The following is a 27,392-nucleotide window of genomic DNA, read 5'->3' as shown; positions in this document are numbered from 1 at the left end:
TAACATTATTTGTATCGATTCATATTTCCGTGTTCCACACGTCTCTCCCAAGTGGGAAAGATTGGAATCGCAAAGCCAGTCATGTAATAAATTGTCATACCACTTTCACCAACAGGAGAATCCGGGGGGTTACATTTATCATTATCAAAACCGCACTTTGGGCTATCCTCAGGCGGAGAACCTCCTGGCCATTCGATCTTTTCATCCTGTGAGAGCTTGAAGGAAAAGCTGACTTCGCTGCTGTTGGTATAGGTGACCTTAAAGTGTCCGACCGGTACCATGGTTGCAGTGTTAGAGGCATTCTTTGGGCAATTTTCTCCTGTGATAGCCGAGAAAATCTGCATGAATCACTCATTGTCTCAAGAAACGAAGCAATCGTCGGCGGATTAATTTTTTTGAAAATAACCAAAACTGAAAAATAATGAAACTGACAACGTTTCGAGATTCTTAAGAGCAACCTTTTTTGTGTTTGCGTAATTTCTCAATGTATAAACTGATCGCCAAGATGTGCAATGAAGAAGAGTGCGACTATGCTGAATCAAATGTAACGGGCACTTCTCTAAATTAGTATTCGAAATTTTCCCATATTTTGTTCATACGGTTAAGTTCAGGACTCTTAACAGGATCTCAAAACAAGAGGACATGAGTTGAAATAGCATGAGAGCGAAGATAAGATAAAACTTTTAATCAGAAATACCATATAACTACTTCAATGATGCATGACTTCTCTCGTACGTTTAAACAACCTGCTTCAGTCGATTATGAAATAAGTCTAATATCAACGTACTTGTGAATTCCCAGCGCATGTCCAAAAGGACCAGGTCAACTTCAGCAGCTCCATTTTTGTCAATGAAAACTCGCTGACCACGGATACCTGCCAAAGGAGTAGAAAAAAGATCTTTACGGCGAGTAACGAGAATAGAAAGTCGAGCTGAGGATTTAGCGAAGCTTATGGTTAGCACTGTTCAACTTTAAAGTGTGGTCAGTGAAAAATAAAAAAAATTGTTCTGTTTCACGATCAAGGACTTATCTAAATGGTGGAGAGGTTCTAAGATACATATGATCTAAACCCTTCCAGCTTTTCATGCAATGTGGAGTAGCTTCACACTACTTACTGTCGTATTCCCTGTTCAGTAGCTTGGAAATGATGTTTTTCCCGTTTGGTTTCTCGTTCCGAGCTATTGTCTCGTTCAATGCAATGGCATACTGGTAGACTGCATCGTAAAGGAAGGCTGCATACATTGGTGGCTGCAGATTGAAATTGAAGGCATTAATCCCAAAACTGTTTCAGTCAGATTACACAATGGAGTGAAAAAAGGCTAATGACGATTTTCAAGTAAGAGTAAAATAGTTCTGCTGAGGGACAGCTTATGAGGTAGATTAATAACCTTATGAAATTAAGAGTTAACATTCGCGTTCGCGAGAGGAATTACCTCCTTTCCATGCTAAATAAACATTTTATAAACAACTAAATCGGAAAAAATTTGTTTTCAACAGTTGACACTCTACAAGAAAGCTTCCCTTGAACACAATTTCCAGGTCGCAATGATATTTGGAATGCTATTTTTGAAAAGGAGGGAGGAAATCTGGATGAACTACAGAAAGAGGTTCGAAGAAAGAGACGGCTGAAATACGTCAGCGCTTACCCTAAATTTTTACGGAAACAAGTAGGGAGACTAGAAACAATATAGGAAAATGCCAGAGTCTCAGAAAAATTGCATACGGCGATATTTTTTTGCTTCGGGTAAGCTGCGGTGAAGACGTACGCGGATGAATTATGCCTGAAGCTTTCTTCACAGACAGTCAGTGGACTAGGTTATAAGATATCTTTTGGAGACGTTTATCGTAAAACACAAACATCGGCCAGGTAGTACTTCAAGTGCAAACAATAGCACAAAAAACTTCTGAAACCAGACGAATTCCATCACAAACGCAGACGCTTTTCAGCTCTGTCTGTTAGAAATAGAAATTGGATACTTACAGTGGTTGTATTAAGTGGTGAAAGGGAGGGGTTGTCAAAAATATATCCTTGGTAGGCGGTACTATTAGGAAAAGGCACTTCAGGCGAACGTTTCTTGACGTCGGTCTGAAATATGTCGAAGGCTCCTCTGCTTTCGTCGACGTCCAGTGCAAGCGTTAGCACGGATTCAAACCCTTCCTGAAACTTGCATCGGAACCTATCGGTCCCATCCGAAGGGACGAGGAACCATGAATGAGGGGAAGCCTGTCCGCGTAAGACTGCATTGTAATCCAGTTCGAACGTGATAAACGCATAGTCACCATTGGTGAACCCGAGCTCGGAAGCAGGAAGAATCATCTCACGGGCAGTGTAGAAATTAGCAGCAATGATAATTACTACAAAAAAAGGAATAATATGAATATCTACTTTAATTAAATTTCCAACGGCAAATAATGCATATCTAGTGTTCTGATTGGTTCACTCATACTGGTTCACTCATATTCTTAATCACCTTGTATGGAAATGCATCGCGCCAACTGTTGCGGAGCTGAAAAGAAGCGCAAAATATCCAGACGTTCGAGATTTTCATGAAATCAATAAAAAAATTATTCCATTCGCGCTTGTAGGATACGAAGTTGGTTATAACCAACGCGCGCTCAAGGAATAATTGTTAAATATTTATGTAATATTTATATAATAAGCTGAATTACCCACGCATTATGATTGGTTCTTATTTTTGGTCTATCGGAGGACAGATGCATAGATAACGTCATAATTCCCGAGTTTCTGTTTGTACAAATATGTCTTTTGGCCTTATCACAAGCGTGGAACAAAGGAAACAATTCTGAGCTGAGAGGACCTCTTCCATGAGGCCCCTTTTGACTGAAAACAAGCTCTAAATGACCAGGTATCCAAAACCTGCAATCCCCACCCCTCAACTCTCGGCACACAATTAGTAACAACCAATCATCTCCCGATGCGTTTGTTAAATCTACCTCGTAACCAAAAACACTTACTGCGCGCTTGCGGTTTCATTTCTTCCATGAGCTGTCTGATTTTAGCCCGTTGATTCTCACGTTCTTGAACCTCATCTGGAATCTCTCTCTCAATTCGGATCTCAACCCCTCTCATCTTAAGAAACTTTACAATATCGTCCTTTCTGTTACTCCAAGGAGGAAGTCGCTCGAACGCAATACCCACTTTGTACCAATTGAACTCCTTAAGTAACAACCAAACGCTCTCGGCAAGTTTAGTAGTTTGGGTGTACGTTCTTACAAACGTAGAGTAAAGCTCCTTGTTTAAAAGTTCCGGACTGCTACATAACTGAGGTAATCAAGAAGAAAATAGTCATGATTGGATGAAATGATTTGTAAACACGGTGGCCTGAACAGGTTTTTCTTTTCTTTCTTTCACTCCCTTTTTTTTGGAAGGAACAAGTCTTTACATCACAAACCACGAGAAAGGAAAAAGTACTCCTTTGTAGGTCTGCTATCGGACACTCACCCCCTGTACAAAGTCCATAAGCCACTCTGCACACGCAGACTGTCCCGATTACCTTTTTCTAGAACTATCCGACTGCATCTCAAGATAACGGACCCTAGAGAGGGCTAATTATACACTCCAACGATTTCGAGATAAGAAAACCTTCCCCACCCCCTCCCTCACCCCGTGTGAGGGAAGCCTGACGCGATGTCTTTCTTTACCGTCTTAAGTTTCTGAGGACAGTTGGAAGGTCCAAGTTTAGGAAAGGAGCTCCCCCCAAAAAAAAAAAATTAGTTGTACTAGATTTTTAAAGACATGTAATCACTTGCTGATAATCGTTCAGGGCAGCGTCAAAATTCTTATGCAGGCCCTTTCATTTTAACTGATGAAACGAATTCCAATTTCACCTTTCAGAAAGATAATTGAAGCATTAATTTAGTGGCCACGATTCCAATTGAATCTCGAGGAGCACCCGATAACTTAAATCTTCACTCATTGAGGCAATAATGAGTAATAACAATGTACTGATGTCGCTATGTTTGAAATAGAGTGTAACAAAAATTTTTCTTTTCTTTAAAAGGAGCAGATGGTTGAAACATGATGACAAACAACTTGTTTTGATGAACTTCACATTAATAATATTATTCATAACTCTTCCCCGTGATCGCTGCAGGAGGCTAGACTCCTTTCTGCCCAAACTTGAATTAAACATCACCATAAACCTCTCTTTGTATCTTCCATAGAGAGAGCCGGAAAAATATGTGCACAATGACAAAAACATGAATCCGTCCCGAAATAAAATTCAGCTTTAATTATGTTGAAGTCACGAAAGAAGGAAAAGTTATGGGGTGAACGGAAATAAAGTTTGAAATGGGCCGACTTTCATTTGCAGTATGAATACGAAATCAAAGACAATGCAATGTTAATATTTATGGCAGAGAAAAAATATTAAGTCACATCTAACCACTATTCATACGTTCTTTCTACTGGACAGTCGGAGAGCTTTTGTATTTCTCCCCTCACCTGATGCGCTTTCATAAATTCTCAACTTTATTTCATTTAAAAATTTCACAATCGATGCCCCCTAGGTTTCCTTTTTCAGTTTTCCCAATCAGCATTGGCGGAAACCGAAAATTTCCTCTCTTTTCGGGTTACAGTTAAACAGTGTTTTCGATACAGTGGTTATATCAATTTAAGCTAGATTGATTAATTTTATGTACCTAACGAACAGTTGCGGTTATGCCAACTGGAGAAAAACTAATCAAACGCAACATGCTGAGCCTAAAAACACAGACAATGTAACCTTTGGAGTTTGTGGCAAGCCTTTCAAAAGGCGTGAGAGCTTTGGCTTATTGGCACCCTGAAGAGATACCCAACGATGAGGGCCAAAATAGTAAGAATATTATCAAATGTCGAGGAAACCGAATAAAAAATAAAATAAAGTACCAAGGAAAAAAGGCGAGGCCATCTGCGAGAAAAATTCGATTGAACCAAGAGTTCAGTGCATTCAGGGTTATGGCTCAAGGATAGAAAAGGAGAAGAGATTTCCGTTATTAAAAAATTTAGGAGTTTCTTCACTGATTAAAACCAGGTGTTGCGGTCTAAATTTACCGCGGGATGTAAACCTCTTACGATTTTCCTTGAAAATGCTAATATGAAAACGATAAATTAACTAAGAAGAATTTCATTACGGAAAAGGTGTTACAAACATAGGTGAGAAAAATGAAACTGTTTCAGTTGATTTTCCTTGATAAAAACCCACATTGGTTGAAAATACAAAGCTTGAGAAAGGCAAACAATAAAGGACCGTGCCTATTCATACACTTGTCTAAACGAATAAACTCAAAATGTGTACTTACGTAAGAAATCATGGGAAGGTCAAAGGAAGCCGCAATGCGGGCAGAAGTATTACACAAACAAGCCGGTCCAATAATCGCTGCAACGTTAGCTTCGTACATCTGGTGCAACAACCCACGAATGGTCGTATCTTCCTTCCAGCACGCAGTGTCGTTCCAAATAAAAGAAATGTTATGATCTGGTAAGAGGTTCTGCTGTCTGTTTACAGCATCCACCGCAATACTCATCGCGGAAGCATAATATTGCCCATTCTCTGGGTAATCCGCATCAGTCATAGGAATAAGCAAGCCCAGAGTATAGTTTGCTTCAGCTCTAGACACAAGCATCAGTAGTAAGACTAGGGAAATCTTATGCGCGAGTGTAGTTCGTTTTCGTGTCATGATTGTTCTCGTATCTCTGACAGGCAGAAGTGTTTCAGGCTTTCGAATCAAGTGCGGTTTACTAGATATGCGTCGGTTAAATTTGCTTCATTCAAGAGATGATAACGTGTCTGCTAATGTATCTGTCGATGATGCTTGCAAAAACGTCTTCAATTCCGCAGAAAACAAGGCTAGGTCGCAAATACAAGTTATCCGGTTTTCTTGCTACAATAAAGCAGTTTGAATTATCAAATGCATCCGGTGTTTATTTTACCGCTCTTTGGGCCATCGCTGAGTATTTCTTCAGGCGACGCGTTAATTTTCAGGACCTTCTGAAAAGGGAGAAAAAATACAGTGAGACAAGTCTAAAAAAAAAAATTGAATTACACTAATTGCATCATGAAACACCTATTCTCCACCACGATCGATTATACTGCATTTATCAGCCTCGTGGACAGGAAAAGATACTATGATCGCAGTGAATAACAATGTAGTGTTCCTGTTTATGCATACAGCCAAAATCTCTTCCGAGATTTGTTACGTTTCAGGTTTTTAGAGCTATGCAATTACGCGGTAAAATACGCACTTACAAATTAAAGAAAGCTTTAAAATTTGGTTTATTTAAACTTATCTTACCGACAGAGCACGTTAAACTGATTCCCACAGGCGTAATTAGGAGATGTTTTATATCACCCTCCAAATGCATGACACATGAGACTGCATTAAACACACGAATTGCAGTTTCAGACAATTGCTTCCAAAAGGAGATAAAGTCACCGTCACCGAGAAGCCATAGTAATTCTATCGACGTAAACGTCATCAATAATATATGAAGTAAGTCATCTACTTGACTTCTGAATGATAAATGACAAATTTATCCTAACAAGAAGGTTGAAAAATGCAATCGCGGAAAATAAAACCACAATTAAGAAGTAAAACTTGCACAAAGAATTTATCCATGCCTCATGCCAGGTATTGTTTGGGTGTTTCTTCTTACTGAGCTAAAAAGCCACATGTTGGGGCCAAAAAGTTTTCTGTAACAAAATTCGTTATTTCAATGTAGCACTTAACCTCAAAGTATATTTAAAATAAAATATTAGAGAAATCGTTTTTCCGATAGGTTCTATTGCTAAAGGTGTCAAGGAGCCGCTTCGAAGACTACATTTTTTTTTTGAAGATTTACTTCATATAATCACTTACACTACAATCTCCTTGTGAGGATCTATTAAACGAAACAAAAACAAAAACAAACAAGTACGCTAACAGAAACCAAATACTGAAATAAGTCCAACAAACGCAAACAAAAAGCAAAAATCAAACAAACGAAAAGAGGGGAGATCAGGATATCCAAGTTAGATCTGTTGCCAAGGTGATTGACAACCTCACACCCTCAACAGTTGCTTTATGCTGGATACAAGTGAATCATTCGCAGAAAATAAACAAAAACTGGAAAGCAATTTACACATGTGAATCTGCTGTAGTGCATAGCCAAGCTCGCTAGTAGGAACCCTGTGGCTCAATCACGAGAAGCCGACTGCAAAATCAGACCTGGTTCGTATCCTGCGACGGACTCAAAGATCTTTTTCCTCGCGCTCGAGACAAAATGAATGTTGAACATCTTTCGATTATTTCAATAGTATGGTAGCCTTTAGCAAACGTTTGCAGACAACTTAATCCTTATATTTCATTAAGAATTTGTTAGCTGATTGTCATTGATAAAGAGCCCTTTGCGAGGATTAAGCCTCCTTTTAATTAACGATTCCAACTGATAGGAACCCCCACAACGCCGCCTACCGGTGAAGATTGTACGGGATCTTTCTCAAATCGAAATTTTACACTAAAAAGGACAAACCAAAAAGGGATTTCTTTAGAAAACTGTAATTAAAGGAAGTAGTACTGTCTTCGTGTTTGCATTAAACGAAGATAAATAGATCATGGAAAATTGAATTTGGTCGAAGGATAGGCTCAAGGATAGCATCCAGGAAAACTTCATATCAATAAATACGAAAGCAATAATAAACGATGGAAAAGAAAAACAAACTTAATATCTAGCACTACTTCCTCCTTCCTCCTTCAGACGTTTCCTTTACTCAGGACTTAACACTTTCCTAATAGATATTTGTGCTCATTCTCGTCACCTTTTTAACTGCTCTTGCGATTGGCCAGTTTCATGGACCGTCCCGCGTCCTGGGAAACTTACCAAATTTCAAACCATTATTAGAAGGATTTTCCTCGAACGCAAAAGCTACTGACTGAAATTCTGTGATAGTTCCGGTCAATCTCAATCATCCTTTACCGAATAGTGCGTTGACAAATGTTGTGTGGATTTCAGAGCGAAAAATTATCTCCACTCTCAAGTAAAACTCTTACCTCGACTCTAATCTCGGCGATTACTATCCTTCTTCCAAAGTTTAATTCTTGAATTGCTTCCTATGCCAAACGCTCTTTTATTGTTTACGCTGTTGATTAAAAAAGTCTGCGTTGCTGGTAACGTTTGCCTTTGCCTTCATACGGTTTTTGCTTCCTTTAAAGCGCGATAGAAAAGATATACTAGGCTAGTACCTTCCTCGTCTTCGTGTTTATGGAGGTCTCTAAATGAAAACTAGCGCATCAAAATTGCCCAAGTGACCTTCCCTTGAAGGAAGCAGAAACTTTGGCGACGAGCAAAATAATCGTCAGCTAAAAAGACCGCGCTTCTGTGTGATATAGCAGGCGTTTTTAAGTAGCATTTGACAACCGAAAGGAATTCTAAAAGGCTCTATACAAGAAAGATTCCTTGTTGTGATAAAGTTAAAGAAATTGCATCTTAAAAACGACACTCCTTTGTAACTACACTTGACATTACAACTAAAATATTCAAATCTTACACAGGCATGCTATGAAAAACGGAAAATTTGCAAATGAGTCTATCTGTAGACATTAATTCCCAGTCGTCAAATCAAACAAAAAAAAATTTCGTATTGAAAATAAACGCATATTCATATATATCATCCAACTGATGATTATTGGAAGGAAAATTTTACGGAACAACAAAATGACTCCCGTAAAACGTCTGTGATGAGAGTTCAAGTATAAAATTAAAATCCTTTGGTAAAAATGTACGTATCCATTCATGTTTCTAGGAAACACTTGTCGTTAATTCGCAGATAATATTACCAAACCTTTGCTTTCTATGTTTGTTCGCCTCACACATAGTAAATAAAGTCAAAACATACACAAGAGGAAGAACAAAAGTGAAACAAATTTCCAAGGTTACGGTCTCTAAAGTCCTAAACCTTGAACAATATACTGGCGGAGCAAAAACCAAACCAAACACTAGGCGTAAGTCACGTTATGCTTATCATAAAAGCTAGACACGACATTTCTCAGACTGTTTTTAAGCATGCCCGTCTCTTTGAAAATCTGTCATCTGACAAGAGGAGCATTCCTCTCTTACTGAGTACTCACACATAAAGATCAAAATGTCGTGAATTTTTTTTGTGTGAATTGAACAAGGGAATCATCAAATACTAACCAAGTCTGAAGTCTTCTGCCTTGAACTTTACAGATTTGTGAAGTACACCTGCCCAACTTCCTGTGATTGCGACAAATCGAGATGAAGACCTGTCAGGTTTTAAGAGGAAGTGTCAAAAGAACGTGAGGGTTAAATGGCACCGGCGTGATCTGGGGAAATGGATTTACAATAATTTATGCAGGAGCGAGCGGTATAAAAACATTCGGGGTAATTTTACAAGTAAATGACTTTCACCGACCCACCACCCATACAGGGATTTGTTAGACGGGTTTTTTATGTAACGGTAATTTTGTGTTAAAGATGAATGAAAACTTGAGCTTTTTGTAAACTTTTAAATAAACTTTTAAAGAAACCCAAGAAGCCCAAGCCCGGGAGGTTTTTTTAATCTATACAACAAAGCATTTCTCGCTATTGAATCCATTTTAACATGCATCGAATTAATGCAACAAGAAGTTCACGAAAGCCGTGGTTCTATAAACCTTCAGACCAACTTCAATATGAGAAAAATAATAATGACATTCTGCAATTGATAAAGAAAACCTTACAGTAGTCTGGTCAAATCATTGGAAAACAGCTGCTCCAGCAAAAATTGAATCAGCGCTCAACTAATCATTGACAGCTTTTTCAGTTTCAATCGTCGGCGCCAAAAACCAATATCAAGCTGAGAATTTGGAAGTTTTTATCCTCCCTATTCAATTCAGTAACAGCCAGCAACACGAAAACTAGAAGTCAACGAAAATGGAATTTTCATACTGTTTTTATGTAACATCGGAAAAAACAAGTGATTCCTAGGGAATATTGAGTAAACTAAAGCCTCCCAGCGGATCTTACTGTCCATAAATCAAAATAACTAAAAAAAGATGGGTTTAATTGTTGGTTTTTAATTCAAGTTATACAATGTTTCCATTTGAAAGTGAAATCATGTTGGGTTTGTATAATTAAGTATACGAGTTTAAATTAATATTTCCGTAACTAAAAATACTCCAGGCTGGCAAAAACTTCAATTTATGACCCTAGCCAGAAAGACGCTGACACCGTTTCTAATTCTGCGGTCATTGCACATTTGCAAACCAATTAGATTTGTGCGACTTGTTTCAGTAACAAAACTGTATCTCGAGGGCAAAGATTATCCGGAAAATTTCCATAACAAACGAGGTGAACTTTCATTGCGACTTGTCCGTGTCTTCCCCATAATGCAACATTTAAAATCTTTCTCTTTGAATTTCGCCTTTAATCATTTTAATCAAAGTTAAAATGCGGATCGTCTTTTCATATGCCTTGTACAAAATCATGCAAAAGTTTCTTCTAAAACGCACGAGAAGGCTGCGAGCATCTCTTGGGGCCACAAAGGGAATTCTTAAGTTATATAAGCTGTTACACAGCATTAGAGCGATTAGACATTGATTTATTTTTCTTAACTCAGGGAATTTGGTAGAATTCGAGACGATTGTGCAAACCTGAGACGCAGTTGACGGTGCTTTCATTTCATCGAGAGTTCAGATGAGGCTCCATAAATACTGGGAAGAGAGCGTATCTAAAGGTTACAAGTATGTTTACGTGGTTTGATTTGTAGACTACGAGAGTTAAAATTTCCTTGCACTTATCGACTCCGAATTAATAGTGGACTGTTTACCAACTGATGCAATAAATGCAATGGCATATAAATTAAATTTCTATCGCTTCGATTATTTATCGATTTACCCAGGCCCAAATGTTCCAGCTTTTCGCGAATGTGAATAACAGTTTAGCGTGGGAACTTCCGCAGGTAACCCCATCAGGGTTTACTGGGATAGAATATCTTCTTGTATACAGAGCTCCGCTTCTATTTTTTTTCTCTTTTCTGCAAATGAGGATCATAAACACGTTGAAGCTCATTACCTCTTAAAATATCATAAACAGGTCTAGCTTCTGTTGCTAATTAATGGTAGATAAAAACAAGATTATCAAAAAAACTTAGGATTTGAACCGCTGTCAGGTCTCTAAATGATTTCGATCTATTTCTCTTGTACGCGTGAGGATAAAATACTTTATGGTTAAGCATTTGATCTTTGTACGCAGATTGTTCGGAAGACGCTTTGGCAACATTTATCAATGATTTACATGGTAACCATACTAAGTCAAAACGATATGCAAATAAGCAAGAGATTGTCTCCACACGAACAGGTCTTGATATTTGACTACCATAGAACGTGAAAACAATCGAGCAAAAGTTACTTCATCTGTTTTAATCAACCTGAAGAGGGAAAAATCAACTAAAACAAAAAAGGGTATCCGTGGGAATATGCTTCGGCACTATTTACATTTTAACGCAGAAATTTTAACAAGTGTCGTTTTTCACGAAGACAGTAAATGTAGGAAGCTTTTACCGTAATATTCGGTAATATATGGCTTAACATAACTATATGTGCTATCAAACAACTGATTGCAATCAAATAACGGCTTTAAAAAGGTTATTTGCGAAGAGAGTTCATGTCATACAAATCGAGAATACGGAATTGCACCGACCACATTATTACTATAAAAAAGATTAGAAATAATCCACGTAAAAAAGCTTGATCTGGATAAACAGACTTACCATTAATCTTTAACCGCTATATGTAAAGCCTCCAACATTTATATAACGCAACGCTACAAACTGAGCCGGTGGAACAGAAAGTAAAACAGCTTTCTGACAACACAACACAGATAATTTTCATCTGCATAGATGGCCGTTAATCAGTATTCGCAAAACAAAGACAGACGAACGTCACTGAATGTAACGTCGTTAAAATAATCAAACATTACAACAAAGTACCAAACATTCACTGAATACATGACTAATTTACTGCGAACTTCAACGAGTCTTTCGGTGGAGATTTGATGTATGTTTAACATCATCTCTAACGCTTTATGCCTGGAATTTGTTCGTGTTGATGGTTAGGATATCTATTTTGTTTTATCTTGCCTTAAACGAACGATAAAATTTTATTGGTATGGAAATTCAATTTTATCAATTGTTCTCGTAAAACGCCTTATGAATTGAGCGATTCTATCTCGTTATGAGCTACGAAGTGCTGCTTTCAAACGGAAAAAGAAATTTTTTGGCACGACTCCGGGATCAAGGTTCTCGTTTCGTTCGTTTCGTCCTTTTCGCACCAAAATGAGCTCTTAAAACACTTCAAATTAACCAAGCTTATATTATTCCTTTTGCTTATTTTTCTTGCATCAATTACTGTTAGTAAGGTATGTGCAAGTGGATGAACTCGTGCAGTTATCTTAAATTTTAAATGTAATTTCAATTAAACTTCAATTCAATCTTTACCCTCTCAGATTTGCATAACTTTCTCGATTTCTTTCAACGTGTTTAGACGTGGCTATGTAAACAAGGGAAAAGTACTCTTTTGCTTAAATCAGAATACTTTTTTATTCAATGAAGCTAGTTCACGGGTCGGTGTTGGCTTGACGGAAATAGTACATAAAATAATACTAAAAAAAGGAGTCGTTTTGAAAGAGAAATGAAATGGAGCTTTGTGCTCTTGTTAGAATTTTACCAACATTATCGTCATTGTTACTTATCATTATTACCATGTTAACGCGCTGCAGGATTCTGTCTTTTTAAGTCCCGCCTCCCTTTTTATCCGAAGTTTTATCGGGAGTGTTCGGAGGGTTTGTTTGCCACTCACAAAGGTTCAGTTACGTACTCACAGTCTTCAGACATGTTTTAAGACGATTTTTAAGCGTTAGTTTTTAATATGGTGATAATGTTAGCTATATAATACGTGATGACCGCACCTTCACCTTGTTAAGTCTATAGGAAATTATATTTTATTGCACATCGAGTTATTTCTACCTGAATGAATATGAAACATGTTAATTAAGTTTTTTTTCCTAGCAAACAAACTTTTCGCAGGGGCAAAAAAAAGAAATATATTCGGTGCGAAAACTAACCATCTATTTTATGATTGTTATAATAATTGTTATTATTTGGATTGAATCTAAATTCAAATCCAAACCTCTTGCTTACCGAATTTTCGAACAAATCCCTTTTGTTTTAGTGAAATGGTATGATCGCAAGAACTCATCACTTTATTTATTACATAAAACCATCTGGCATGGATGACATCTTTTGGTAATGTGCGGATTGAAAAAAAAAGAAACTTTTAACAAACATTCTACCTTCCAAGCAAATGTTGCAAATCATTTTAAAGTATTATCACGTAAGAAATAACGAAATGATATGTATACCCCCTGGTGAACTACACATGACATAATACAAAGAAATTTTGGAGTTTTTGGATACTTACGAGATAATTTGCAACTCACGGTAATATAAGTATTTTTTCCGCTCCCGAACTGCACACTTTTCTTCTTTAGCAACAAAACTAATTTAATCAGTCATCCACTTTACATTCGAACTCTTGGGAAACACACAGGGAAAACTTCGTCTCGGCTCACTGACTGCGGTAACGAAAAAAAAAGGTTGAAAAACACCGGTTTTTCTAAATGTAACCACAAGCAAATTAAAAGAACTCGAACGGAATAATTAAAAGTAAATAAATAAGATATCCTTTGCACGAAAAGGAAAGCGAGATATTTTCCAAAATGATTTGAAAATGGCAAAACATGTTCAACGCACACTAAAAAAAGCGGTTATAAAATCCTGATAATTTCCCACACTTAACAACTTTCTGTCCAGATTGTGAGGGAATGCTTTAATTTAAAATATTCTCTCGTCTCCGGTATAATGAAAGACAAGGCTGCTCCTGAGTAATTAACGTCCCAGCTTCGGCTCGATTCAACAACCTTATAAATGAGTGCAAGCGAAAATATGCAATAATCCCACTTTGTTGGTACACAGTGTAATTAGAGAGAGTGAAAAACTTGTGAATAATTTCACTCCTGCGATATAAATAACAATTTTCCACTGTCTCTGCAGTACTTTTATGGAATTCAAACTCTGAGAATTTGACGCTGAATTAGAAGATATTCCTTCTCTGCCTGGAAATTTTATAAACTTTGTAAAGAGAAATTCACCCTTGGTCACCCCTTGGTGTCAAAGGGCCACGAATGAAACCGATGCTGTTGTTGAAATATTTTAACGAGATTTAGTTCTCACCACTGTGGTAATTTCCATCCCTGGACATCTTCTTACATTCAGGCAATATGTTTCCCTTTCAGTAATTATCTTCGATTATTTCATCATCCCTATAGATCAATTATAGCAGTAATCGATCGAAAGGTAAAAGATGTTATAAAAAGGGCAGTGATTAGAAAAAGGATGAGCCTAAGTATTAGTCGTGAGCATTTCGACTTCTTTATCGATTGTGTCAATGAAAGGCCAAGTTTCCTGACCGGAACTAAAATTCTTACCGCTAAATAGCATGCAATTAAGTCTGAAATTACATACTCGTTCTCAATTACCAGCGTATCCGGACATGGACCAAGCTTACCGTAAAGTTACATCTAAGAGCCGCTCGGTGAAAATTTACGAGTGGATTAGAAAGTCAGTCGAACCAAAGCGATTTGAACTTTCCTAGTAGAACCGTGGGAAACTGGAAAGAAGTAAAGAAGAGTTCGCAAGTATGGCGTTTCTATCGAACGATGGGAAATGAAGCTTTCTAGTAACGACAAGAGAATATCGTGTTCTCTTGGTAATGGTTTGCAGTTTTTAAGCGGCGTGACTAAAACGAAGCTTGAAAAAATAAATAAATTCATAAATGGCTAGAAAAATCATTTTACAGAAAAAAAAATAAACATCGTATTGACGGACAGTAATATCGCCTGCTCTTACTATTGAAAATCTATCTTGGCTTCTCTCATATGTAAACTTACTGTGGAAACGATTTCTTGCTTGGGAAGGTAAGAGACTTAACTACATCCTCCACTTTCTAATTCACCAAGACCGCTTACGAAAGTTACACAAAAGAGCAAGGAGATTGAAAGCAAATTACCACTACAGTGAAGCAAATAAAATTCCCACAATTTTCGCTTGAATGAAGTTACGACCTAAAATAAGATGTTTTCAGACCTCTGTAGTTTCAGTAATGTATCCAAGGGGATTCAAATGCCTCCAATTTTCCAAGGTTCAAAACTTGTAGTGCAGCCCGCTCGCCCGCCGAAATGTCGCTAGATTCGGCGAGACGTATAGATATTCTCAACAGCAGATCAAGAGACTAAAATACATTAACGAAAATGTATACTTCATACGTTTCGTGAAACTGCCAAAAATATGACAACTTCTTTCCGTTTTTTTAGTAAAAGATGTTCCATATAGAAATGCATAGTATTGCTTTTAAAAAAAACATACGATTATCTTGTGTAAGCTGAGTACACTCAAAGCGGACCGCCAAAAACCCGTCTAACAGCTTAGTACACATATGATATGAAACCTTAAGGACTCTTTGTTTTTGTCCGCATTTAATTATTACCATTTTTACTTAGTAACGAACCATCTGACCAATATTTAGGTTTTATTAATTTAAAACGAACAATGAATGACCCAAACACAGGTTATTTTTTCACAGTCGGTTTTAAACCCTATCGCGTAAGTCTGTTGCCTCTAAAGATTAATAGCAATTGGGATTGGACAAAATTTGGAAAAAAAAGCTCAGATCTGCGTATTTAGTAAACTATTTATTGATGAGAAAGATAACACTTCCACGAAATTTGTTCTTGACTCAGACTTCGCAGACGATCGTAAAAATACATCACAGCTTTTTGAAGAAAATAAAAACTCTTGCAAATATGACCCCTGTCAGACATCAGTGTCTCCAGCTCCAAAAAAATTTTGAGAACTTTTTATTTTTTTCAGGGTTTCCCAGAGCGACAGAAAATCCGTCACTTTCCATAATTTAAGAACCTACGGGTCGTTCAGTCACCTTCGGCGCTTTAGTACGACTAAATATTCACAGCCCTCAGATGGTCGTATTTAACTACTTTCAGTAAAAGATCATTCTTATCGTCAATGGAGCTCCTTGCTGAAAAATTGTATCCGTGGAAAACATGAAGAGAGAAACGCCTCATGTTTCGGAAGTGAAGCTTCTTGATAGCTTTATTTTCAATTAGCTTAAGCATCCCGCGAAAGACTAGCCGAGTTCTAGAGGTCTTGTTTCACATCAAAGGTGCTCCGATCGCGGTAGTGCACTAGCGTCGGTCTAGTTGATCACACACACATAATTACAAATCTTGAAAAAAAAACCATCTTACCCTTTTAAGTTGACAACCAAAGGTAAAAAAAATCATGCCAAACCAACGTTCTTGGCGTCGATGTAGCAAAAGCGAAGCTCATTTTCTTTCAGTCCCTTTAAACAGCTATTTAGTCAAACGAACTCATCGACAAGTAACCTGACAGTTTGAGCGGTTGTTGGCATTCAAGAGATTGCACTAGAACGGTTCTAGTGCATGCTCAACCAAGAGTGTTTGAAACTCATCAAATTGCGGTAAAATGAATTTGCATGTACACGATTTCATGTAAAACCCACTCATTCATAACTTTGCACCTGTGTTCGAATTAAAAATCACGTGATGTCAATGGTGAATAAATGACACGGTAACATTAAAACATTAAAAAAGAATTCACGCGTTATTTTGTGATTACCACTTTGTTTAAGAAAATTCTCCACGCATGTGAGAAAGGAGTAAAAATCAGAGATTAAAAGGGGTATCGTAGATTTTCCCAAGCTTTTCTTAAGCGTCAATTAATGATTGAGTGCAGGTGGCAGATATTCGACCAGAAGAAATGTGAGGAGCGCTAATAAATTCTGTAAAAAACTGAAATCACCATTTATGAGTGATAGCAAGGCGTCAGAGAGGTTTCAAAGCAAGTATAAGGTTTCATAAAAGTGCCAAAAGTTTATGAAAAGTGTCCTTAAGTGATCGAATGCAAACATATTGAAACGACGGAAAAGAAGATAGAAAGTTTTAAGCCCGATGATGAAAGTGATATGATGAAAGTGACAAAAAATATTACTGGAAAACAAAAAAAAATTCTGAGAACTCCGATGGGAAAATCGAACAAATGACCTTCCAATGTGTACTTTTAATGCCCTCCCATTCAGATATGAAAGATTCGTGAACACTAGCGGGGCCATTAAATTGATCTAGGTCAGGAGCTCATTACTTGTTAAGTACAAATTGCTTCAGGGCAGAAAACTATTTTTTTTTTTTTTATGTTTTAAAAAAAGAATGCACCCGGCAATGAAAGCGTCATCTTTCACCTTCAAAATTTTTTCTTAATGGAAAAGTATCTTACATTAATTGGAACTTTAACGTACTGTGCAACTGTAAAATTACCGCCAGTTCACCCTAAAAGAACTGACTCTCGGTAAACAGTTGAGATATATCTATCAGTACAAAATAAGTGAGATACTACGACCGCTCTGATTGGTAAAAAACCTATCTCTCGTTGTACTTGTAAGACCATAGGCGTCTTGAAAGGGCGAGTTCGCAAATCATTTATTCAACCGGCCTTATTTTTGACCGTCGGACCCCCCCCCCCGCTTGGTACAAATTTCTTTCTCTCCCCAGCCTTCCGCTGTCTTAAAATAAAAGATGGCGACCATAATTTTCACGAAGAAAATCCTAAGCACTCGCTCGCCAAAATTACGCCTGCTACGCGAAACTGTGTTTTGTTTTCAGCACATTTTATAAATGCAGTAGACCTCTCTTTTTATTGGTTTACCGGCGTAATTACCCACGTGGGATGCTGGAAGAACACGAGAAAAGTTTGTTCATCACACATCGGAGCCGAGTGATTGATTAAATGCTTTACCATCAAGATATATGACCAGTTGATTTTGCAGTTAGATGGAAGTTGAGCTCAAAACCTGCATAGAAGCCGTAAGGCATTATAACATGATGCTCACACAGATGCTTTGCGAGCACGAATCAATGTTTACTGTTCGTGCATATGTATTTTCAATGCGTGCTCTTGTTTCTTAATCATACGAGACAGTTAACCAATATTGCCAGTTTGACAGTATTTATTTTTCCTTCTTTTGGAACATATGGGAAATTTCAGCACTGCCACAGAAGTGAACAATTGCGCCAAATTTTTTAGTTAGATGCCTTGATTTGGGAGAATTTCTACCCTTGTCGCGCCAAACCGCCCTCTCTTTCGAACACATTATTTTTGTTTATTCGATTGTTTGTTTTTGGATAAGGTAAGATAGGACACAAGAAACCGAATCATCCCGGTTCACTGGGCTAAATATGGTGAAACCCTCCAAGATCTGACATGATTCTGCCGGATACTCGTTCTGATATCACCTCATAAAATTTGAACTAAGATCAAACAATATCCCTTCTTTTATATTTCACCCTCTTCTTATCACCTTTTTGTGTCGACAAAAATTTGGTTGTAAGGTTTCCTTGACAACGGGTTAAGTTAATAACCTGCTGATGTGCTGGAAAACGCGTCGTTACCCGACCGTAAGTGGAGCTGCATTTACCTGTTAATAGCACGACGATGTTAAGAATGTATGCAAAAATAAGAAAAAGCTGTCGGAAGTTTTTTTTCAAAGTGTTGGTATTTGTTCGAGGTCTGAAGAAATGACGGCGCCTTGTACACAAGCGAACTAGCCTGCACAACAGGCCTCATTTTCTTTTTTTTCTTTTTTTAGGCGAGGTCTCGGTCATCCTTCGCTCGTGTATTGCGCTTAGCTGACCGAAAACGCCGGCTAATCTGCCATCTTTGGTCGGCTCCTTTTTCTACCGTAGCCGCTGACGAAATAGCGTAAAATTATTGAAACATGATTGAAGGAATTTGTACACATGGTAGAGCAGCCATTTCTCAGTTTTTTGGTAGAATTGAATGCAAAATTTACTATTAGCAGGTTTAGATGTGTAAATCGATCGCACGTTCAGAACTTTCTCAAGCGGCTTCGTGCGAGGTTCATCAACTGAATTATCCGGCTCAGTCTTGGATGAAATTTGACGAAACAACATACAGTGTCGTATCCATGATAACGTGGTTGTAACCTCTCTTCATTCCGAATTATTTGCCTTCTTCTTTCAAACTTCATTAAAGCACTGAAAATTAGGAAAAATTGACGCTTTTTCTGCTGTCTATAATCGATCTTAGACAGAATTACTCCGTGGAAATGTTTACTGAGGTAAACTTGCTAGGCATTTCCTGTTTGCAAGACTGTCTGAGATTTTTACAGACACCTGAGAGTGAGTTTATTAAAACAATTAACCGTAAGAGGAAGAAAAAGAGCGAAACGAAATGGGATTTACTTATTATAGTGTTGAAAGTCTTAAAATGTCATATTGGAGACGTAAAGACAGTAAATACAGACATAATTGACCGTAAGTAGGCGGCGTTTTAGCCCCTTTGTTTACATTAGGATTGTGTCAACAACGAGTTACGACACAAATGTTTTTATTCTCTTAACAAGAGATCTAGAAACCACTATCCACGACATTTTTTCGTAAAAAGAAGGGAATTTTAGGGAATCTCAGGCTGTTGATGGTTAATACAATGCGATTTGCGCATTCAAAGTCAAACTAGTCAAGCGCAAGCGGCCAAGACTCAAATTGACATGAATTTCTTTTATTCCTTCGGGCCGAACTTTCCGAAAAACGCACCATGTGAAGGCGTACAAGTCAAAAGTTCACGAATCCGGTCACGTTCGATTGCGTCAAAGGTGAAGACACGCCAACACTTTAAAAACACAAATTAACTATCTTTTATTACATTATATAACGTATGCTTCAGTTTCATCACTTACGTAAATCGTGACTCGCTCTCAACTGCATAAAAAAAATGTTGTGTGACACACATTTTTAATTCATTAAAATTCGTATGGGAATAAAAAAAACACAGCTTAAAAGAGCGGATAAACAAAAAGAATTCGCACAACATGAAACAAAACCTTGAAAGATTAATGTGGAATGCGATAAATATTTCGAGTTAATTTACAAATCATCAGTCATTTGGAGCTCGTGTCTAATAGACGTTGTTTACTCAAGTACCTTATCTTTTATATTTTAAACTTTTGATCACAATGCGATCCATTAAGCCTGATTGACAATATTTCTCAAGTGGCAGTGATTTAAATAATTGAAAGCCGTAGTGGAACTCATAGCTAACAGGGATGACTAACTTTAACGATAACATGGAACACTTATGCTGAACGGAAGTTCAAACAAAATTTCAGTATTGCAGGAGGAACAGAAAACTGATGTTGCAACAAAACAAAGTGGTCTCGTTGCCATGCTTCAGTCACAACAAGAGGAAAACCACAAAATTTCATTTTCATATTAACGATAGACACCTGAATAAGAGGAATGATTGACACAAAACGACTATGGCTGAAGATAGGAAAGACTGGCTCATATTGCATTTGACGAACCTAAAAGTTATTTAAATCTGCTGGTGTATAAAGTTGCAAGAATCGTGATATGGTTCGATGAAGTGCTGTCGCCGAGGCATAAACAACAATCTTCCCTTTAAAAATGCCTTTTTTTTGTTCCCTTACATTTCTATAGTTATGTGCAAATTTTACATGTCTCGCTGTGTAACTAACATTACGAATGAGAGCCTGTGTTTTGTTATGTTATGTACTTCCTTTCGCACAAGAAATTGTGGGTTTAAAAGCTTCTCGACTCAAACGCTCGTCACGTCACCTTTCTTAATTAAGCTGATGATCAAATTGCCTGGAGTTCCCACTACCCCGTTAGGCTGTCTATGATTGTCACGTACTCAACAAATCTTCTACCATCATTTTGATCGAACTGCAAACCGATCTTAAACTACGCTTGCATTAATCGAACCCATCTCAATCGTTTCTGATCCACCAATATCTATTATCATTGTTTGTTAGCTGACTATTGGATCAATTCATCGGCTTATTTCATGTAGCAAGTTCTTAATCATAATTACTATTTATTTAATTCAATTATTAAGATTTTTTAAAGCCTTGTATGTCGAGACTTTTTCGCCGTAAATTGTCTCTCGACTAGAATTCTCCTCCCTCTACTCAAGTGTCCATTCACTTCGAAGTGAAAGCTTCTCTGGGTCGTGTTAAACGGACGTCGCACTTTCATCATTTTTCTTTTCGAAACTGCTCTTATAAATCCGTGAACTGCTTAGGTCTATTGAAGGCCCCCCCCCCCCCCCAAAAAAAAACAAAAAAAAAAATTGTTATAAAGCGGTATCTAAGGACCGAAGGGCAATTTTCCGAGATATTTTAAACAGGTTTTGCTCACGGTTTGCGATTATCCTGTCTAAATCTGGCTGTACGAGAGGACATCTTCGGTGTATTATTTCAATGACTTCCTTTCTAATAATACGTCGTTATTCGGAGATTAAAACTTAGCAGATCGTAAGAATTTATAAATTAACGCCAAGTAAACAAAGAAAAGCAATATAACGAAATATTAGAGTTGATTTAAGAATATGGACGCAGAAGTTTCAAACTAGTAAATTTGCGCGTTGTGGAAGGAATCGACTTTGACCGCAAGAAATTGCATATACTTTGTCTTGTTATCTTGCTGTTTTTAAAAAGAGATTGAAAAATTTAAAACTACCAAACACCTGCTGGGAGGTGACTCAGTGCCGAACGAATACTAACGACCGTCACAGTTTCATTTGATCTGGATCTAGTCTAGTCGAAGACTCTACAATCAGCCGTCATAAGTATTTCATAAGTACTTCAACGTCATCAGAATTTCAACGAAGGCTGGTAACCATCCAAGCGTCAGTTATCTTAGTTCGGTCTAGTTGAAAGGCTACACAGTTGGCCGTCACTAGGATAACATGTACTTTCTCGATGATCTTGATATTTGTAGGAATTTAAATATTTAATCCTTTGTAAATCTTCCATTTTCTGGCAAATTTCGGAGCGGAAACATAGCAAATGCAATCGAAAACCAAAAATCCTTACATAAAGGCGTTTGCCGACGAATTCAATGGACCTCAAACGAATCAAGGACCGTACACGAGGTTTCAAGCGAACTTGAACGTTAACCAGTTTTGTCACATTGGCGCTGACAAACACAAATTTAAACAGAACCAAAATTGCGTCAACTGTTTGCTTCCGTTCACAAGATATAATCACTAGCGAATTCATCATGGAGTTTGTTGAGGTGAACGAGCAATATCACATGGCACAATGAATTGCAAGAAAACAGCAACAATAACAATGTATTACTGGTGGCGCAAGCCGAATTTCCATTAATTTTTTTCTTTCCTTCCGACACGACACATCTGAATATGAGTAGCAACTTACTTGAGCGGCAAGGAAACCCTTAACTGTCTCCAATCCACACAACAAGCACTGACAGAGGCAACCTTTGTAATCTGTGTTGCGTTGTTTCGGAAACGACTGGTAGAAGACCCCCAAGAGGGAACACGCATTGGTCACGGTAGAGACTTGGTCACGAATGCTCAAACCGGAACGATGTTAGAATATCTTACAGTTTTATCCACCAAAATTCGCTTACTTTTCGAGCGACTTCACTCGCACTTAAACTCATTTTTCTCCGTGTATTCCTGTTTAAATATGACTTGTGTTCTCTAATCAATTCAATCGTACGTGGATTAAGAATTGAGATAACCTTGATCTGAGAAGATTCCTGCTCGCTTTTTTCCTTGTGCGGGGGAAGGGGGGAAAAGGTCAAGATGTAAGTGGCAGGAAGTTCCATGCGAATAAGTAATTTATGTTGTGCTACGTAACATCCTATTATAAATTTATATGTTTGTCGCTTCTCTTTAAATACGCATACATAGAATGGTTCTTGCTGCAGCGACAAATGACTGACCTTTTATCAATTTGACCGAAGACCGAATATCAACAGATCTATCAAAGCACAAACTATATTTTCTTGCATGTATTGACAACTCGGCATTCTGGTCGGAGCCGCCTTAAACCGCAAAGACTTTCTGCTTTTAGTTTGCCAAATTCAAGTTAACTAAATTAACTACAGACAATTTTCATTTGGTATTCGGACAATTCGCCCCTCGGGCAATTAGCCCCCAATTTGTAGACAATCGCCACCAATGCGAAAACACCGAAGTTATTGATTTACCAAAGGAAAGGAAAGCTCCACTACTCTAGCTAGCCAGTCAGCCGAGTCGATCGTAGCTATCGTGGATGACACAAAATTATCTGCGGTCGAATTTATCTATTTTGTATCTGAACAATTGTATCTATAATAAAAGAGCTAACTACAGTGACCTGCAATCCTTTATACGTTGAAAAGGCTTCGTGTTTTACACTTCAATAAACCAGGAAACGTGTGAGTATTTGAACCCAGTAGTCGAGGTTTAAAAATTATTACCGCTCGACTGTAGGTTTTCGCTTTCGCTGCTTACGCGATTGACTATCGATAAACTATTTTGTTTCGGTCGACTCGAGTAGTCGAGCTTTCTTCTTTTTTCAAGAAATAATTGCTTTGTGACAAAAACTATGTTTTCTACAATAATTTTGGCGTTTTCACATCAGGGGCGAATTGTCTAGAAATTGGTGGCTAATTGCCCGGAGCGAATTGTCTGAGGGGCGAATTTTTTGACACTTTTTTTATTTTATTATGACAGGGGATTTTAACAAATCCGTGTCATTCCACATCTGGCAAGTATGGTTTCGTGTGTCTGGCGATTAATTAGTTTAGGCGCTGCATTTAGCTTTTAAGAGCTTATCATTATAAAAAGCTCAAAGCTGGAAAATATTAATTCAGCACACCTCCCGTTGACAAAAAACGTACAAGGAAAGCATAACAATTTTTTTCACAGACAACAGACGCAGCCATGTTGGAAAAATATTTATATATTTACGTAATGTGTTATTTTAAATTTTACTTTTTCCGTTTCTTTCTCTTTTGAAAATCGTTGATGTGGAAACTGTTTGCTTAATGACGACAAACTTTCATCACGATCCATAAACAAGAAAAAGACACTAGCCGTAGCCTCGCCAAGAACAACACGGCGAGATGATAATGAACGAGAGAAAGACAGTAAAGGACTTACCACTATGAAAGATTTCGAAGTTCATAACAAATAGAACTTCACCTATTTGTTTAACAATAAAATCAGTCCATAACAACAGTAATGTCAATTGAATGATTTCACAATTTACTGAACCTGTGCGCACTCTCGAAGGAGCAGCGATGTTACGCGTGAAAAGTCGAGCGGTCTGCGGAAAACACCGACTACAATAATATTAATAATGAATGAGTGTCCATTTATCAGAGTTACTGTTACTAAGCCACCGTTCGCTGAAGGGAATTAATCTTCCTGATATCGCATCGACATCTTCGATACTATCGGTTCACGCTATATTGATGATACACAGTTTTGCACTTAGAATTAAAGACAAAGCGCGGATGTGACAAGTTTTAATTATTATTGCCTGGTGTGAAAGTCCCTTGTTGCACCTTTACAAACGATTTTGCTAATTATACTTTCTATCGTTAGGTTACTTACCTCACACGGCTATTCTTGATCGAATCTGCGGCGATGAAATTACAATCTTCGATTACTGTACATGTACACGACTCTTCTTAAGCTGAACAGAGTGGGAACTCCAAAACAGTGACAATCTTCGGACAAGAAAATGGGTTTGAACTAATCAACTCACACCAAATCGAAGTCTACTATTCAATTGAAGTAACAAACGGGAAGTGAGGATTACATTAGGCTAGAAGATCAAGCAGACTTCCAAAATTTCTTGTTAACAGCAAGTGTCCAACATGAAATATAATCGTGTTCCGAAATTGCACTGATTCATGGGAACAAAACTCTGTTGTAACCCTTTCCTGTTAAGGCCAGTCTGTTTCAATCGTGGTGAACATAGGTGATTGTGAAAAAAGGCGTCGCATTCTTTGTGCCAATTACACTGTTCGATCACCGCGTAAATTCATACCTTGATTCTATGAGAGGTTTTCTGTTCATTTCACCGGCTCAAAGTAGTAATCATTGAATTTGCTTTTGAAAGGCATTTACGATATTGACCGAGTTTGTGTAAAATTTTGTTTTATACATTCGAGATTTGCGGTATCTTAGACGATAGCGCGCGGCCAGAACCTCGTCTTCGATAAAAACGTATCTTTAGTTGTTGGGTTGACACAAGTTTAATTTCATTTAGTTTCTGTGAACTAGAGGAATATCACAAGACAACTCAAGGGCAGAAGTAGTTGTGCACTACTAAGACAAAGGAAACTCAAATTTTTAGCGAAAGTGGATAAAAAATCCTTTCCTCATTTAAAGATTCAGTGGTTGAGTCCATGCTCCACATACCTGGTAAAACCAACAAGGAGAAAACAAATAGCTGTTTTTCATCTTGTCGGTGCGACATTATTCAAACTGATTGGGGCCCGGATAATTCTTTTGCCGTTTCTTTCCTTTCTTCCTTTTTTCCGTTTATTTCCCACTCCTCCCTTTATTTCCCACTCCTCCCTTTCCTTTCTCTTCCTTTTCTTTCTCCTACTTTCTTTCCTTCGCCTTTTATTTTTTCTGTTCAGTTACTTTTTCTTCCCCCTTTAATTTTTTTCTTTTCGATTTTTTCCTTCTTTCTTAGTTTTTTTTTTTTTCATTTCCTTTTTTTCCGCTAAAATGGAACTCAGGGGTTTGTTAAGTGAAGAACAAAGGGGGGAGGGGATGGGGGAGGAGTTAAGCGGGGAGGGCCTGGTTAATAAATATGCGTTATTGACCAAGCGTGAGGTCAAGACGGCTGGATATTGGCCAAGTTCTCTTCTTTTTAAGTTTTTAAGGACAGAGACAAAGTTGAGGTCGATAAAAATGCAAAAGAGAACAACGCTAATATCCAGCCATCTTGACTGAACAAGTCTGGTCAATAAGGGACTTATCATACATGCAGCCAAAAGATTTAGCTTTATTCAGAATCACGAATGTCTTTCATGTTTTTTTTTTTTTGACTTTCATCTGCCGTTTTTGGCGTCTTCATCACCGACATTGTCCGAGAATAATGAACTTTGTAAGTCCGCTCGGCAACTCCGTTCTGTCAAGATGGGTCCATCTTTGCCGCTCGGGTAGCCAATCAAGACTCGCTATATATATTGCCCACGGGCGCTGCCAGCGATATCATAATGTTTATTCCTGATCAGCTTTTCGACACCGCAGTATTTTCAGAAATTCCTTCCTCATTGATCTATTCATGGCGCCATATATCAAAGGATTAATCCACGCACTAGCATAGGCGAACATCGAAGGCACAGACAGAGCCGGCTGATTAACCCACCGAACTAATATTTCAAAGACACTTAAGGGAAGCCAGCACACGCAAAAGCCAATTACTGAAGCAAAAAGAATTCTGCAGGTGCGGAATTCTTCTGCGCGAGTGGTGGTCGCATTATTCTGTCGTAATGAGGGTATAACAGCAATATTATGGTGCCTTACAACTAAGAAAACTTTTCCGTAACAATATACGATAAGAAAAATCGGTAACATCAAGTAAAGACTCCACAGAAAGAACCAAATAATAGATGAATGATCCGGCCAAAAAGCCATACAGTACAAAAACTGAGGCTGCCATATGAAAACAACATAGGCTGTAGGAATCGAAATGACGCCTGTTACGAGCGTAAAAACAAGTACGAACAAAGTTGAGAATGCAGCTTTCTTTTTGGTATAGAGCTGAGGATAGCGCTGAGGTTTCACAACACAGATGTACCGGTTGAGGGCTGTTAATGAAAAAATGTAGAGTGATACACCGGCCCAAAGATATATGATAAACCCCTGAAACTGCGCAAAATTGTATCCGAACGGCCACTCTCGCAAACATGAAGCAGCGATAGAAAAAGGAATCACAGTTACTGACACAGTAATATCCCAAAGTGACAAAGCGACTATGTAGATGTTGGTTACTGCCAGTGATCTTCTCTTCCGATAAGCGGCCAAACAGACCAATGTATTTCCAACGATGGCCATAAATGAGTAGAAAACTAAAACAGTTGTTGTTACCACCGCCGTAACAGCGCTTCTCGAATCAAGTTCAGTTGGCTTCATGTTACAAGTCGTAGATCCTCAATCCAAAAAAATATTATCACACTTTCAAAATTTCAAACTTAGGTTCTTGAATGCCAAGTAATAATTGTAAACTGGGAGAGCCAACTTGTTAGTAGCTTTGCTTCGATTCTCACATCAGGACTACAAAAATCAGTTTAACTTTAAAAATGAAACAAGGCCTCTCACTGTCGGAGCAATTCTAAAATTTAAATTTCATTGTCTTGCAAGCGAAAGTGAGCTCTTGCCATGCTCTTACTGGCAAAGTTAAAATAAAGG

The 27,392-nt window shown here is 37.8% G+C and overlaps 1 protein-coding gene across 8 annotated transcripts in view; it reads right to left on the bottom strand.

Annotated features, from left to right (window-relative positions):
• LOC131793237 (atrial natriuretic peptide receptor 1) overlaps positions 1–24,827 on the bottom strand; it is a 35,816-nt gene extending 10,989 nt beyond the window's left edge. Inside the window, exons 1-9 of one of the 8 annotated variants that reach the window (XM_066170913.1) lie at positions 22,384–22,585; positions 13,456–13,609; positions 9,173–9,261; positions 5,302–5,990; positions 2,977–3,283; positions 1,982–2,355; positions 1,116–1,248; positions 788–874; positions 101–319 (exon numbers count right to left, since the gene is read on the bottom strand). In XM_066170913.1, the coding sequence (XP_066027010.1) occupies positions 101–319; positions 788–874; positions 1,116–1,248; positions 1,982–2,355; positions 2,977–3,283; positions 5,302–5,679 (1,498 nt within the window). In that variant the 5' untranslated portion in view covers positions 5,680–5,990; positions 9,173–9,261; positions 13,456–13,609; positions 22,384–22,585. Of the gene's footprint in view, positions 1–100; positions 320–787; positions 875–1,115; positions 1,249–1,981; positions 2,356–2,976; positions 3,284–5,301; positions 5,991–6,294; positions 6,434–9,172; positions 9,262–10,629; positions 10,690–13,455; positions 13,610–16,357; positions 16,542–22,383; positions 22,586–24,575 lie in introns of those variants that run through there. The other 7 variants (XM_066170914.1, XM_066170912.1, XM_066170917.1 and 4 more) reach the window with 7 other exon arrangements.
• Between the last annotated feature and the right edge of the window lie 2,565 nt (positions 24,828–27,392).

This window comes from Pocillopora verrucosa, chromosome 8, assembly GCF_036669915.1.
Source record: "Pocillopora verrucosa isolate sample1 chromosome 8, ASM3666991v2, whole genome shotgun sequence".
Lineage (NCBI taxonomy): Eukaryota > Metazoa > Cnidaria > Anthozoa > Scleractinia > Pocilloporidae > Pocillopora > Pocillopora verrucosa.
Note: the sequence above shows the minus strand (reverse complement) of the source record. Positions and strands in the feature narration are given on the sequence as shown.